We start from the raw sequence: 16015 nt of genomic DNA, 5'->3' as shown, positions 1-16015 counted from the left end.
GATTATAGTACCTAAAATTATGAGAACAGAGATTCTTCGTCAACTTCATACTTCACATTTGGGCGTAGAAAAAATGAAAAAAAATGCTATAAATTCGGTGTATTGGCCAGGCATTTCCAAGGATATAGAAAAATTGGCAGCAGAATGTATGCTTTGTCAAAAGTATCAACATAAAAATTGCAAGGAACCACTAATATCACATGAAATACCGAAGTTTCCTTTTCAAAAAGTAGGTTGTGATATTTTAGAGTTTGGGGGATCTAGCTATTTAGTTCTAATAGATTATCATACGAAGTGGTTAGAACTTAAAAAAATCAAAAATAAATCATCTAAAGAGGTAATATCAAAGTGGTTGGAAATATTTTCTTATTGGGGTATTCCCAAAACGGTCATAGCTGATAATGTACCCTTTTCTTCATTTGAGTGTAGAAATTTCGCTAAGGAATTGGATTTTACTATTGAAACGAGCAGTCCACTCTATCCAAAATCAAATGGATTAGCTGAAAGAGCGGTACAAATATCAAAGAATATACTTAGAAAAAGTGGCAGTGAATGGGAATACTTTCTCGCTTTATTAGAATATAGAAATACCCCCGTTAAAGATATGTCCGTATCACCGGCTCAATTAATGCAAAATAGAAGACTAAGGTCAATACTCCCAGTTCATAATAGTTTTTTTGAAACAAGCCAGAAACAGAACATTGAGGATCAGTTTTCAAAAAAGCAAAGAAATTTGGAAAAATATTATAATAAAAATTCAATTGTCAGATCAGAGTTTGAGGTTAATGATAGTGTTATGGTCAGAGATAAAAATATTTGGAAACCAGGAACAATTTACAAAAAGTGGCACACTCCGAGATCCTATTTAGTGCAAACAAACGGAGGACAATACAGGCGAAACAGTTCTGATATTAGAAAACGTATTGGTATGAAAGATTTTTCTGGCTATGAAAATTCAGAACCAATATCTCAAGAGACTTGCAGGACCAGAAGTGGTAAGGTTTTTTAAACATGATTGTTCTTGAAAATAAATGATGTACATATATACTATTTTTGAATTTTCTAATATTTTTATAATATTTCCTTTCTCTTCTTTCTCATACAATTGCAGTATTAATTTTTGTTGTTTAAATTGTTATATTATATTATTTCTTTTTCATTGAATTCAATATAGGTAGTTAATTTCATATTATTTTTTTTGAAAACAATTTATTTTGTAAAGTTGAACAATTTTGAATTACAAATGTTTTTTTTTTAAATTGTTAGATTATATTATTTCTTTTTCATTATTATTATATTATTTTGTTGGAAACAACTTATTTTGTAAAGTTAACAATTTTTGAACTATTTTGAATTAAAAAAAAAAAAAAAAAAAAAAAAAAAAGGAAGTTGTAACATACCAAACATACGCTATGAATTACTGTACGTATATACACATGTATGTATGTGTAACAACACAAGATTAATGTAACAAAATATGTATACCTAATTTAAGATATGCTGAGATAATAAACAGTCAGTTGATACTGGCACTTGAACTTATGAAGAGCTGTTTGTTACACCAACTAATATAAATGTGATAAACCCCCTACGTAATAGAGATGACATTGTATTGCGAAGAATGAGAACAACAAGAGGTCAACAATCAACATTTTATTCCGGTTTTCAATCATTCAACCAGCTTCCACAACATATAAAAAATGCAACCAACATCAACATGTTTAAAAGAATGATTGCAACTCATGCTAAAGATTTTATAATTTGAACAAAATAACTTAAACATAACAATTTCAATTTGAATCCTTATTTTTTATTTGTATAATTAACAAATCCCTTTAATCTATTTATTGAGAAAAATATATAATTGTAAAACATTGTAATTTACTTAAATGGCTCTCGTATGCCAAATAAACAAATAAACTAAACTAAACTAAACCTTAATCCAGGCCAATGGGAATTGAGATGGGGGTCAAGCAACGTGACATCACACTGACGATATGGGCAATGGCGGCCAACCAAAAAAACCGCCGGGAGGGGAGAGGAGAAGGGGAGGAAATGAGGTAAGGAAAAGGGAATTCTAAGGACAAGGGGGGGCAAAAATTTTACTGCAATTGATCCAAAATTTAAACTTAAAGTTGATTTCTTCTACCACGTAATCGATGTGACGTTATCTTTTTTTGACGAGTGTTTTGGACAGTATGAATATCTGAACGAAAACTTCGATTTTCTCTGCGATATTTCAAGAATGTTGACTTAAAGGATCGCGAAAAACTTGAAGCAATTTTAAAAGCAAGAATTGACGACGAAGTTCAAAAGGATATAATAGCTAGGGAAGGATATCTGAAGTGAAATCAATATATTCAGACGTCAACTCATATTGATCCCAAACCGCTATCATAATATCATATTATATCACATTTTTATTTTAATGAATCAAATATGATTCATTGGACATGTGGCGATGAAAATAAAATATCATACGTCCATGAATCATATATGAGCACAAAACTAAACCCTTTTTTTTAACAATAATTATCACTTACTTAGGTAAGAAACCAATTTTAAAGCCAGAACTATAATTATATAACTGCAAATCTTTCCAATTATAATTGGAGGATGGAGTCGAAAGCTAATATCAACTGTTGTTGTTTTCTTTGGTTTTTCGATAAGTTTTCATCCGTCGAGCGCTATTGCGAACGCTGCTCCCTCCATTTCATCCGACGCATCCGACAATTATAGTTCTGGCTTAATTCCATTATGTGCAAATAGTAATGCTTTTTTTTAAGTATAGAACAGATGAAATAGTAATTAAATCAACAAATAAAAAAAATTGTTACACTTACGAAACTTGTCAAAAAGTTTGCTTTTGGGATAAAAACCAAGGATAAAAAAAACGTCTATAAGAAAAAGTTGGCTGGAAGGGTGTTTTTTCGCGGACAAGAGGGAGGGGATGAAAATATAGTGAACAAATAAAAATTGTTTGTCGAATATTATCATATGACACATGCTTTTAAGGTATTTTTTGCTACTGAATCTAATAACATAGGTACAAATAAAGTCAATACGATTGCTCTAAGAAAAGTTATGGATGATTAAAAACAAGGAAGCTTTTTTTTCGACTTCAACAGGTAAAATATAACCGAAACTCATGTTAAAAACATGCTTCTTCTTCTTCCTTTTTCTCGGCGCTGTTATGATCTCGATGTCGAGTCGATCATAACTATCCCATGTATCCGCTTCACACTAGTGCTCCGCCTGTGGGGTTCACCGGGTTGACCTCAGAAATCGGCGGAAAGCCTCCCGGTTTTGTATTGTTCCATTTCTAAGGCCAACTGAATGCTGGTGTTTTTGTATTTGTTTGTACCAGGAGTTTTTAGGCCTACCTTTCTTTTTATTTCGTGTTGGAACGTTGTATGATATTGCTTTTTTGGCGGGGTTCTCAGGATCTCTCCTTTGAAAATGGCAATACCAACAGAGTCGGTCGTGTTTGTTAAAAACATGCTACACTGATAAAATTCGGGATGAAGGTTTAAGATAAAGCAGGGACAAAGGATTCATAAAGTTCTTAAAAATATTTTTGGTGAAAGGGTGTTTTTTTGATGAGTTATGTGTGAGAAAGGTATCATAACAGCTGACTTAAATTTTATTAATTTTTAAAACTTGGTGAAAAAGTTTTGTTTGTAATAAGAATTAAGAATCTATAAAGTGTACAGAATTATTTTGAGTGAAAGGGTGTTTTTTTTTTTTTTGTAAGAAATGATGAAATTCGGAATTATAACCACAAAAACTGGGAAAAAATTGTTACACCAATGAAAATTGGTAAAAATGTTTCATTTATAACAGAACCCAGGAATATAAGCAGTCTATACAAATATTTTAGGTTAAAGGGTGTTTTTTTTTGGGAAATGAGAAAATACGCGATAAGTCCGATAAAATTAGTGGTATAAATGGTACCCTTACGAAATTTATTAAAAATGTTGTCTTTCCTATAGGAATTACGAATATAACAAGTGTATAAATTTTTTTCATGTGAAAGGGTGTTCTTTAGGTGTAGAGAAAATATGGGTATATTTGAACAAATGGGTAACACAAGAGTAGTATTAGTGGTACCTTATTGAAATTCAGCAATTATTTTACTTTTGGGATAAGAAACAAGAGTCTAAAGTGTCTATGAGAATATCGTGGTTAAAAGGGTGTTTTTTTGAGTGTAAACAAAAATGATGGGCCACCCTAATGAAATTTGGTAAAAACATTGATTTTGGGATAGAAAGCAAGAATGAAAGGTGAAAGGGTGTTTTTTTTCGAAGAGACAGTTTCTTTTTTTTTTAATTTGCGATTTCAAGAAATTAATGTGACTTGTCACCTTCACTTTAAAGTGGCTTAGAAAATCGAATTATTGTCAAAAAAAAATTTTCCTTCATTCATTACCTGACAAAAGTATCCAGCAGTTTCGGAGAAATTTTGCTCACCGCCAAACACCTTTTTTGGAGGTGGTCGTCTAGGAGATCTACTACAAAAATAATGGAACCCAATACTTTTTTAAATACACAGCGAATTATTTTAATACATTAAATTTAATATATGGATATGTATTCTTTATAGGCTATTGATTATGTAGTTTAGAAAGGAACTAAGACGTTCACGGGTTTTTATTGCAGGAATCGTTCAATGGGTTATAAAAGAAGATAAAACCGCGGAGTGCTATTAAATGAGAGGGTGGAAACTGAAGATAGGGGTGCAAAAGCCCCCTTTTTGGTTTTTTCAATACACCTCGTACCTAAACTTAGCAAAATTTTGATATATTGCACATAAAACTTTTTGTAGAGAATTAAATTTTGTATTGGAATAATTTTTTTTAAAAATTGAAAAAAAAAAAAAAAAATTCCATACCAAAATAGTAGAAACAATCATAAAAAAAATTTCAAAAAAATCGATTTTTTGAGTTTTTTTTGCTTTTTTGCTTGTACATTTTTTGGGTTGAGATAGACATAAACATTGCTCCAAAGAAAAAAAGGAGATTAAATTTCCTTCAAAATGCTGTACTGACTAAATTTTTTCATTGAAAATTAACCGAAGTATGCCCATTTTAATCTATCTTTTTTCGCATTTTTTGTTTTACTCAAGTAAAACAGAAACATTTGAGGGGAAAGTACGATAACTTAAGCAGCAAGTACTGATAATGATATTTCGTAGAGGGATTAAATACAATCATTGTTTACTATGGGAGGGGGGTCAATGTCTCCCCGTTTTGGCGGGAGGGGCAATTTTCTAAAAAAAATACTTAAAATAAAAAAAATTATTAAAAAACAACGGAAACACTTACAGTTTTGATTCAAAAGCTAGAATTATAAACTTAATATTTATTTTTAAAATAAAGTTATTTTAATCAATTCTTTTTGAAATAGACGAGTGATTCCGTTAAAGAAAGAATTTTGTCTATCTTTAAATTTTCTCAAAAAGTAGAAGGCATAGGAACATTATGATTTTCATGATTTGATAAAAAATCTATCAAGGCAGTTTACTTTGTCGATCAATTTCGTATTGAAGTCCACAGTCTTTGTGAAAATTGTACTCAATGTGATTTTTAAACTTTTTTTTCACAAGTTTTGACTTTGAAATCGGGGGGCTTTTGCACCCCTATCTTCAGTTTCCACCCTCTCATTTAATAGCACTCCTCGGTTTTATCTTCTTTTATAACCCATTGAACGATTCCTGCAATAAAAACCCTTGAACGTCTTAGTTCCTTATTACCCTGTTTTTTTTCGACATAATCAATAGCCAATTATGTTTGTATAAATAAATGCCTCTTCACAAAAAATTCACAATATTTTTTGCACATACAACTAGATATAACCCCTTAATTTAAGGTGAAAGTCATCTTAGCAAAAAACCATGGAGAAATCCGCTTAAATTTAATTTTAATTTATTTACATCAATCGAGTTACAATACTCTACAGACTACGAAATAATACAATAATAATACAATAAATAACACAATATAAAATTATCTATTTAAAAAATATAAATTTAAAAAAATTTTAAAAGTTTCTCTACTATATTGAAAATTAAAATCAAAATCATTCAAAATAGCATTTGCTTCTTTCACACAGCGATTTATAGGCTCATTTAATGCATAATTCGTTCTATAATTTGCTTCCTGGAATAAATTACGATTTCTAAGGAAGCGACTTGGAGCATAAAAATTAATTAATTCAAGCAAAAAAAAAACAATTAATACGATAAGATAATATATCTCTTATAAAAGTTATTGAATATATTTTGCGTCGGTTCTCAGGAGTATGTACGCCAATAAGCTGACATCTAGTATTATAAAGAGGCATACTATCTATATTCCAATGCATTTTATTTATTACAAATCGAGTACATTTTTTTTGGACCTTCTCAACTCTTAGTGAATAAGATTTATAAAACGGATTCCAAACCACACCAATATTCAAGAACTGATCTGACATATGCTACAAACAAAGATTTAAGTGCGAATGGATCTTTTAAGCCTTTGGAATTCCGAATAACGAAACCTAACATTGAATTGGCTTAACTGACTATAAAGTCAAACTTTAAATTAGAGTCAAAGATAACTCCAAGATCCTTCTTTTCATAAACTCTTTCGAGAACAACGTTATAAATACAATAATTAGACAACAAGGGAGATGAGCGACGAGTAAAGGAAAAACTATGACATTTAGAAATATTAAGAAACAATTTATTTTTATTGCACCATACCCAAAGCCTATTAAGATCTTCAAATAACAATCATTAGGATTTTTTTTATACAAGAAAACATCTTCAGATCATCAGCAAACAATAGACATGACGAAGAAGAAAAAAGATTAGGTAAGTCATTTATAAATATAAGAAAAAGAAGTGGACCACGATGACTACCTTGTGGAACTCCAGACGTTACTATTATAGATTTAGAGGTTGTTGAATCAATTTTAACATATTGTGTGCGACCGATTAGATATGAATTTAACCAATCCAGCATTTTTGAATGAAAACCTATTTGATTAAGTTTATTTATTAGAATTTTATGATCCACCCGGTCAAAAGCTTTGGCAAAATCTGTAAATATAATATCCACTTGATAACCCTTTACCATATTTTTCAAAAGAAAGTTAGTGAAAAGTGTTAAATTAGTACAAGAGGATCTACCAGATATAAATCCATGTTGGTATGGAGATATTATTTCTTTTAAAAGAAATGAAAACCGATCGCATACAATTTTTTCGAACAATTTTTGAATCACAGATAATTTACTAATTGGTCTATAACTTGAAATGACTTGTTTTGAACCACTTTTAAATATTGGAGTAACGAAAGTTGTTTTCCATTCAGAAAGAAATTCGCCATTTTCCAACGAAATATTAAAAATAAAACATAAAATTCTGGAAAAGGAAGGAGCACATTTCTTTAAAACAATTGAAGGAACTCCATCAGGACCCGCTGAAGTATCTTCATTGAGACCCGATAAAGCTACTTCAATTTCATGTAAAGAAAGCTGTAAGCTGCCAATATTAACAAAATTTTTTTATAAGGCGACTTCAATCTACCAACTGTAAATTGGGTTTTTGACCCAGATGAATTACATCTCATACCATATAATGTTACAAATGATTATGTTTCTGAAGTTCTAGATACCTTTGCGACATTTGATTTAGTTCAAATTAATAATTGTAAAAATAATCTCAATAGAATATTACAGTACCTTGCCATATTATTAGGCCCAAGCGAAAAAAATACAATTTTTCGGTTCAGTTTTTGCTCAGTTTTTAAAGTTTTTGTCGAAATATCTTGAATTTTGTATGTCCCATTTACTTGCACATATCATGTAGATACGGATTGACTTGAAAAAAGTTTAAAAATTCATACTTTTTGAAAAAAATAACGTACAGAAGGGAATAAGCTCCAAAAAACGTACCCTATGGAATTCACGCCCGGATAATTACCAGACCGGTCCAATACTTAATTTCTTGTACCGAGGAATAACGTGACATTCTTAACTTTATGATAAGGATCGCAACTTGCATAAATATAGCAGCTTCGAGCCTCCAGCCTATTCCGAAATCGTAGAATCAAAACGTTCCCAAGCTCCTTTTTGTGTTGGTCTGGAGTTATGGCGTTTTCCACAATATAAAAAGAACCTCATCCTTTCCCTGAGATAGTACAACAGCCAATAATGACAAGAGGATGTTTTTTATTGGAATAATGTACTTTGAATAGCTGTGCTCGTCTGGTCTTATAAAAAAGAAAAAAACTACCCCAAATCTAAGAACATGTTTTACTTTCCAGACGATCAGGGCTTCTATATTTATACAAGTTGCGATCCTTGTCATAAAATTAAGAATGTCACGTTATTCCTCGGTACAAGAAATTAAGTATTGGACCGGTCTGGTAATTATCCGGGCGTGAATTCCATAGGGTACGTTTTTTGGAGCTTATCCCCTTTTGTACGTTATTTTTTTCAAAAAGTATGAATTTTTAAACTTTTTTCAAGTCAATCCGTATCTACATGATATGTGCAAGTAAATGGGACAAAAAAAATTCAAGATATTTCGACAAAAACTTTAAAAACTGAGCAAAAACTGAACCGAAAAATTGTATTTTTTTCGCTTGGGCCTAATAATATGGCAAGGTACTGTAGACTTAATATTCGTAAATAAAGATCTAATTATATCAGTTAATGAATCTATTTTTCCTATGTTTTCTAATTCTGTTCACCATGTTGCTCTAAGTTTTGATTGTAAAATTTTGAATTATTTAAAAAGAAGTACAACCAATAGTAGAGTAACTAAAGCAAATTATTAGGGAACCCGGCCGAACAGCTCTGATTTTGACGATTTTTTTTTCAAACGTAGGTAATTAAAAATACTTTAAAGTCTATAGATTCAAAATTGCCGATGTTGCCGTATTGTTTTTTAAAATTAAAATTAAATTTTTTTTTTAAGAAAACCATATTTTTTGCTTAAATTTCATAAAACAAATGATAGCAAAACATTCTCTAGGTAATTTAAGGAAAAAAAGTATAAAGGAGTAAGGGACAATCTTCCATCGTTTAAGCGCATTTTTCTCACAATCTGACTTCAAACACAAAAAAAATATTTTGAAAACAACGGCAACACCTACAATATTTTAAAATACATTTTTAAAAAGCCAGAAGCTCATTCTTATCTCTTAAATTTAAATCCACTAAATTTAATGAAGAGTTTTTGAAAAAATGGTCCTCAAACTCAGAATTAAAAAAAAAATGTTTAAAAAAAAATTTTAAATGACTTTTTTCCAAACTTTTTCTAATAATATATGAATTTATTTAAAAAAAAAATTTTGCCATAAATATTATCAGTTGAATTTCGAAGCAAAAAAGGTAAAATATATCACACTTTTGAAAAAAAAAATGAAAAATTACTTCAATTTCAATGGGGTTTTTTGATAAAAACTGAATTTTTGCATTGAAATAATTGATTTTCTCAAAGACTTTGGTAAATAAGAACTTTAAATTTTTGCTATTTAACTTTCAACAGTAAGGGTTATTAAATTAATAAAAAATAATTTTATATTTAGAAGTTGAACTTTAAAAAAAATAAGTTAAATTTTTTTCCAAAACTTCTATTCAAAAAAGTTCTTCGATAATGAAATAATTTTTATTTTTTTTCATAAACCGTTATACATATTGACATTTCCTTTTATAATTTCAAATCATTATAAATGTGGCCCAAAAAAATTGAAAAAAAAAATGCATTTTATATTACGAAAAAGTTTTAAAAACCACATAATAAAATTTTTTCAACAATTTTTTTTTTTAAATCTGAGTTGAGCTACCATTCTTTCAAAAGCCCTTAATTCAATTAACTTAATTTTAATTTTACAAATATGACTATACTATATACTAAAACTGTACATTTAAATATTGTAGGTGTTGCCGTTGTGTTCAAATATTTTTTTTGTGTGGAACTCCATCAGGACCCTCTGAAGTATCTTCATTGAGACCCGACAAAGCTACTTCAATTTCATGTAAAGTAAGCTGCCAATATTTACAAATTTTTGGCAATAACTTTTTTTTAGAGCAATCGTATTGACTATATTTTTATGTCATTAGATTCAACATCAAAAAATACCTTGGAAATATGTTTCATATCATGATATTCGACAAACAATTTTTTTCAGTATATTTTTGACCTTCTTGATCACGAAAAAACAAGCTTCCACCCAACATTTTTTATAGTTTTTTTGAACTTGGTTCTTATCCTAAAAGCAAACTTTTCGCAAAGTTTCTGAGAGTAAAAATTTTTTTTTTTTAAATGCCTATTTTACTTGTAGTATCAAATTTTCAAATTTAAATAAATTTGTCAAAAATTTAACGTAATCTAACCAAAATACTCGCGCTTCTAGGAATGCTCATCAGTTTACCCTTGAGCCCAACTTCGGAAGTACCGTCAAATACAGAGATTCTTTCTTTAGCCGCACCACACGAATGTGGAATATATTACCCGCTTCTGTTTTTCCCTGCCATTTTAATGTCCAGAGCTTCAAAACTAATGTGCATCGGTTTCTCCTTTTGAATCCCTCCCTATTTTCCTGAAGCTCGCACTGTGTGTAACATATTAAGGGTATTTTACTCCCTTTAGTGCGCGTAAATTATAAAAAAAAAAAAAAAACAAAAACTTAATAATTATTGTCATTTGCGAGAAATTAACTGTGCGTACACTTCCCCGCTGCGTACACCTACCCCGTCCGACTCTATTGATATTATTGCATTTAACAGATCGCTTACTTTGTCACATACTCTCGAACCGACATACTATCCAAGTTGTGCATCCCTAAATCCTTCAACGCTTGACTTGTTTTTAGTCTCATCTCATCTCAGTGACATTGTTACTGAAAATATTGTACAAGATAAGCTTATTGAGCTCAATTACTTAACGAGTAACCTAAATAGCAACAACTCTTTTAAAAATAGTTGTGTGAAGGAGGTGATTAAACAATTAAAACCCAAAAAATCATCTGGCCTGGGTTGCTTAAAGCCTTACCGTCAACGACCACCAAGTATTTTTCAATGGTTTTCAACTGTTGATTCTTTCATACTTTCGTAATGATTGGAAGAAAGCAAAAGTTATAGCTATCTGTTAACCTGATAAAGCAAAAGATAATCTTAACAGTTAAAGACCTATTAGTTTATTAAGTGCTGTTAGTAAACTGTTTGAAAAGCTTATTAATCGATGATTACTGAACCATATTGAGGATGCAAACGTATACCCTAATGAGCAGTTTGGCTTTAGAGCTGTCATCAAATTCTAAGACTAAAAATCACGTCAAAAGTAGCCTTAATTCAAAATTATCTAATGTTCTTGTGCTTTTGGACATCAAAAAAGCTTTCGACACTGTGTGACACGAAGGGTTGATTTAGAAACTTATGATGTTTGGTTTTCCGACACATCTTATTAAATTAATAAGAAGTTTTTTACAAAACAGAAAATTTGCTGTTTACGCAGGAAGTGTAAAATGTACTCTATATAATATAGAAAGTGGAGTTACACAGGGTTCTGTGCTGGGACCCATTCTTTTCAATGCTTTCATCTCCGATCTGCCACCTTTGGATGTAAACACTAAATTTGCTATGTTTGGTCTGAAAGCTGTAAATACTTAGGGGTAACACTTCATAAGAAACTGACTTTCGACAAACATATCGCTAACACGATTAACAAAACTAATCTTGTAATAAGAATTTTATACCCGTTCATAAATCGCAAACTAGGTCTTGGTACTTGGTATGCATAATAAAATTTTGATATTCAAAACTATTTTCCAGCCTATACTTACTTATGGTGCTCCAGTGTGGTTTGAATGCGCTGAAACCCATTTAAAATAGCTTCAAAGAGTGCAAAGCAAAATATTAAAATTAATGCTAAACTTGCCAAAGCATTATTTTACAGCCAGGCTTCATGATAAGGCTAATGTTAACCAACTCAAGCTTGTAATCTATGATTTGCAAGACATTTTTTTTAGAAGATGTTCTTATTCTGATCATGAGCTAATTCTTAATCTTATAAATTACATATTTTATTCATATCACATTTGGGTTTATGTGCAATTTTAGTCTTTAAGTATCATATAAGGGTTTTTTTCTAGTAGAGTTTCCCTTGACATTTTTTTTCCCTTTTCATTTAAATTATTTTTTCATATTAGTAATTAGTACTAAGTTTATGTTGAAGCTGTAAATAATTTAATTTTTAATTTTATATCTCTTAAATAAACACATAATGTAACTGTTAATATTTTTGAACTGCAATGACAATAAATAAATAATAAAAAATAATAATATGGCAAGATACTGTATTTTTCGGAATAATTTTGCGATGAAGACGATAATAATTGTTTTGAATCTAAAGTGGTTCGCCGTTATAAAATATTCTTAAGGCTAGGCGCACACATGATTTTAGTCGCGCGATTATTCAGTCGCAAATTAGATGACAAGAATTTCAATGACACAATTTTCAAATTTTTAATCGCGGGAAGCATGTATGTTAACAGGCATTGAAATCCTTGTGATTCATTTTTGCGACTGAATAATCGCGCGACTGAAATCGCATGTGTGCGCCTAGCCTAAATGGAAGTTGTTGGCAGCCACTAAGGATTGATCCTACAACTCTTGGGTTACCAGGCGAATGATTTACCAAAGCCATATCTCACCGTTGGAAATTAGGGTGATAAAATACAACAAAAGTGAAAGTCCGATAAAAATTAAAAAATTTTCTACGTTGTTTTAAAGATGTTTCATGTTAGTTTTTTTAACATTAAATCAACGTTGAACATTTTACTCTATACGTTGCGTTTATTCTTTCAGTGCAATGTTTAGTTTGTATTGTCGCGAGTTGCTGGGCCGATTCGCCGGTTTCTTTTGAAATGAGCCTTAGACTCTTGCTCGAGATAGAGTTACATTGCCCCGCCCATATGGAGCATAATCTATTCATAGTCGTTTTTAGACCCCAGTTTATCTTAGACTGGGGTTGGGGTTAAACCAATGTTATTTAAATAGGATAAACTCCAGTCTTTTTTAGAAGCGGATTAGACAGTGTCTATGAATATGGCCCATAATGTTATCTTCTTCGTCGGCTATTCTGCCCATAATCTCGTAAAGGCCCTAACTACACTTTTCTTAGTTCTGAGTTAAAGAGGGAAATAGTAAGTGTAATATCGCAAATTTCATATAAAAATGAAAAAAATCAAAAGTTCATTTTCAATTTTCTGACGTATTTGAAGACCTAGGCTAAAAAAATAAATGAGGATAAATCAGAGACAATCATGGTATAAAAAGACAAGGTATGATCATTAGAGCCGCCATCTTACAAAATGGGGTAATAAGGTTTTGACGTTTGGCAGTTGGCAAAGTCAAAAGCAACAACAATTTCCAAGACAAATTTGTTTACAACAACAATTTCAATGGGCTGGGCCGTCAAAACCTTAAGTATAGCCATAAGTTTTGACAGTTCTCGATACTGAGTTTTTTCTAATGATCATACCTTCTCTTTTTATACCATGAGAGACAATGCCCTAACTCCAAATATGCAAAAAAATCAAAATTGAAAATTTTGTAGATAGGGCCTTTACGAAATTATGGGCAGTATTGGTCTGATTTGAATATGTATTTATTTCATATAAATCATAATTTTTTAGAATTATTTTTTATTCTTATAATCATACGTGAAACGTCTATAGAGAAGTAAAATTTAGACTTATAGCCGACGAAGAAGATAAAATTATTTTAATAAAGGTCACGAAATAAGGAAGCATTTGAGATAAAGATAGGCAGGCAGAATCACAGATAGACAGACGGACACACAGAACTGCAGAACTAAAAATATTGCAAATTTTACCAAAAAATAATATTACACAGGTACTTTGATCTATAAGATTAAGTCGTGCATTTTATTTCTTTATGTATTTACATTGGGTTCTAACAAATATTTATCTTGGTTCTGAACACATTTTATGCTTGTGTTTTTTTAATTTTGTTTCTTTTATGTAGTGCGATAATCTTGTGAATTCATACAAAATGCTAATGACTGGGCCGACAGAAACAGATACAGCCAGTTTAGCTCTAGTGCCCCCGAGAACTGCAACAACAGCTACCATTCAACAAAGGGATACAACATGGACAAAGCTCTTTGTAGGAGGCTTACCCTACCACACAACTGATAAAAGTCTCAGAGATCACTTTTCTGTTTTTGGTGATATAGAAGAAGCAGTTGTTATAACCGACCGCCAAACCAATAAGAGTCGTGGATATGGATTTGTATGTTTTCATGGTTTGTAAACCAAAACTAATAATAAATACTTTTATTTGTTTTAATTTCGCAGGTTATAATGGGTGACAGAGTCAGTACTGAACGAGCGTGCAAAGATCCAAATCCAATCATAGATGGAAGGAAAGCTAATGTAAATCTAGCGATTCTAGGTGCCAAGGCCCGTATGAATATTGCTCCTGGTAAGTTTTTAATTAAATACTAATTCTTTGGAGTAGACGAAAACAGTATCATGCCATCTACGCTTGCTCTTCTGCATGGACAGATGAGATTTGCGTTACGAAACGAAGCTTGTAGGGCATGCATGTCAAACGAATAAATTTGCGACCCTCGACATTTTTGATAATTTTGAGCTTGAAGCTTGGTACACAGATCCGAGCTAAATTTTAGGTCCCAAACAAATCATCAATAAGATGCGCAGATAAATTTTAGCTCGGCTAAATTTTTTCGACAATGTATGGCAGGTAAAATGTATCTTATTATGAGTTTATAAGATCTCGTGAATTAGCGAATGTTCTGATTTAACCCAACGGTATGTTAACTCATGAATGCCCTAGTTATGGCATTCTATGTTTGTTTTTACATAAAGCCTGGTACGCGCTAAATTTTAGCCGAGATAAAATTCCGTTACAAGTTATCGATAATTTGTATGGGATATATATAAGCTCGGCTAAAATTTTTCGATAATTTGTATGGGAGCTAAAATTTAGCGCGAGCTGCGTTCCAGGCTTAAAAATAGAATAAATGTCGAATAATATAGAAATGGAGGCATGCGATTTTTAGAGTGAATCCAAAGTAAGTTCCCAATTTTTATGAAGTGGATATTATCGAATTTTATAAGTCTTTTTCAGTCAGATTTGGAACAATTAAAAACTGCCATTACAAATTGCACACCACCTTCCCATACGAGATGATATTTTTATTATTAGGAGAAATAAGATCTAGTCTAACTTGTCTACACGTTGGGCTGGTGAGAAAAATGGTATCAAAGAAGAGATTCTAGGTGTCAGGAAAAAAACGTTAATGTTACAATTAAGATCCCGCTGTTTTGGTCCCTAGTAACCATTGAGTTTGACATGCCTGTTGTAGGGCACGGTATTGAAGAAATTGGAATAGAAAATAACGTTTAAAATGCTAAACCGAGTTATAATAATAATTTGTGACACGACACCCCATGAAGGAGAAAGGCGTAGTGACAAATAAATCTCAACCATTCTTGTGAGCGTGTTTTTAATTTGCAAGAATTGAGGGCACCTACATTTTACCGCCGAGTCGGAAGGGTAAGGGAGACATACCTACTCTTGATCATTGTATATATATTTCGAATGGAAATATGTATATACAATGCTCTTGATGGCCAAAACTGGAAACTGAGCGGTCTAATGACGTTTGCCTACAAGGTGCAAGGTGTGGTGAATGTCGTCAATCTATCGTTTTGTTCGTGTTGGATGTGTGGTGAATGTCGTGAGTCTATAAATGTGTGCGTGTTAACGTCATTTACCAACCTGGTGGCTTTCACATATATTTACAGACAACACTGTACACAAAAGGGTTTTGGGGGGTAAGACGTACGAAAGTTTCCAGTCTTTGTATTTTTTGTTTATGGGCTGTACCCTGTACCCTTGAAAAAAAATGCTTTTAAGTAGTGGACGCTGGGCTACGAACAACGAACCCAGATAATCGATAAACTATACCAA

At 31.3% G+C, this 16015-nt stretch overlaps 1 protein-coding gene across 12 annotated transcripts in view; it reads left to right on the top strand.

Annotated features, from left to right (window-relative positions):
- The window catches only part of LOC129921094 (RNA-binding protein 24-B-like), a 177904-nt gene that overhangs the window by 49913 nt on the left and 111976 nt on the right, over positions 1-16015 (top strand). For 8 of the 12 annotated variants that reach the window (XM_056002762.1, XM_056002761.1, XM_056002754.1 and 5 more), the window contains 2 exons: positions 14042-14308; positions 14374-14500. In XM_056002762.1, the coding sequence (XP_055858737.1) occupies positions 14069-14308; positions 14374-14500 (367 nt within the window). In that variant the 5' untranslated portion in view covers positions 14042-14068. Of the gene's footprint in view, positions 1-9931; positions 10035-13710; positions 13910-14041; positions 14309-14373; positions 14501-16015 lie in introns of those variants that run through there. The other 4 variants (XM_056002759.1, XM_056002757.1, XM_056002758.1 and 1 more) reach the window with 3 other exon arrangements.

This window comes from Episyrphus balteatus, chromosome 1, assembly GCF_945859705.1.
Source record: "Episyrphus balteatus chromosome 1, idEpiBalt1.1, whole genome shotgun sequence".
Lineage (NCBI taxonomy): Eukaryota > Metazoa > Arthropoda > Insecta > Diptera > Syrphidae > Episyrphus > Episyrphus balteatus.
The sequence above is the reverse complement of the archived record's forward strand: the minus strand, read 5'-3'. Positions and strand labels throughout refer to the sequence as shown.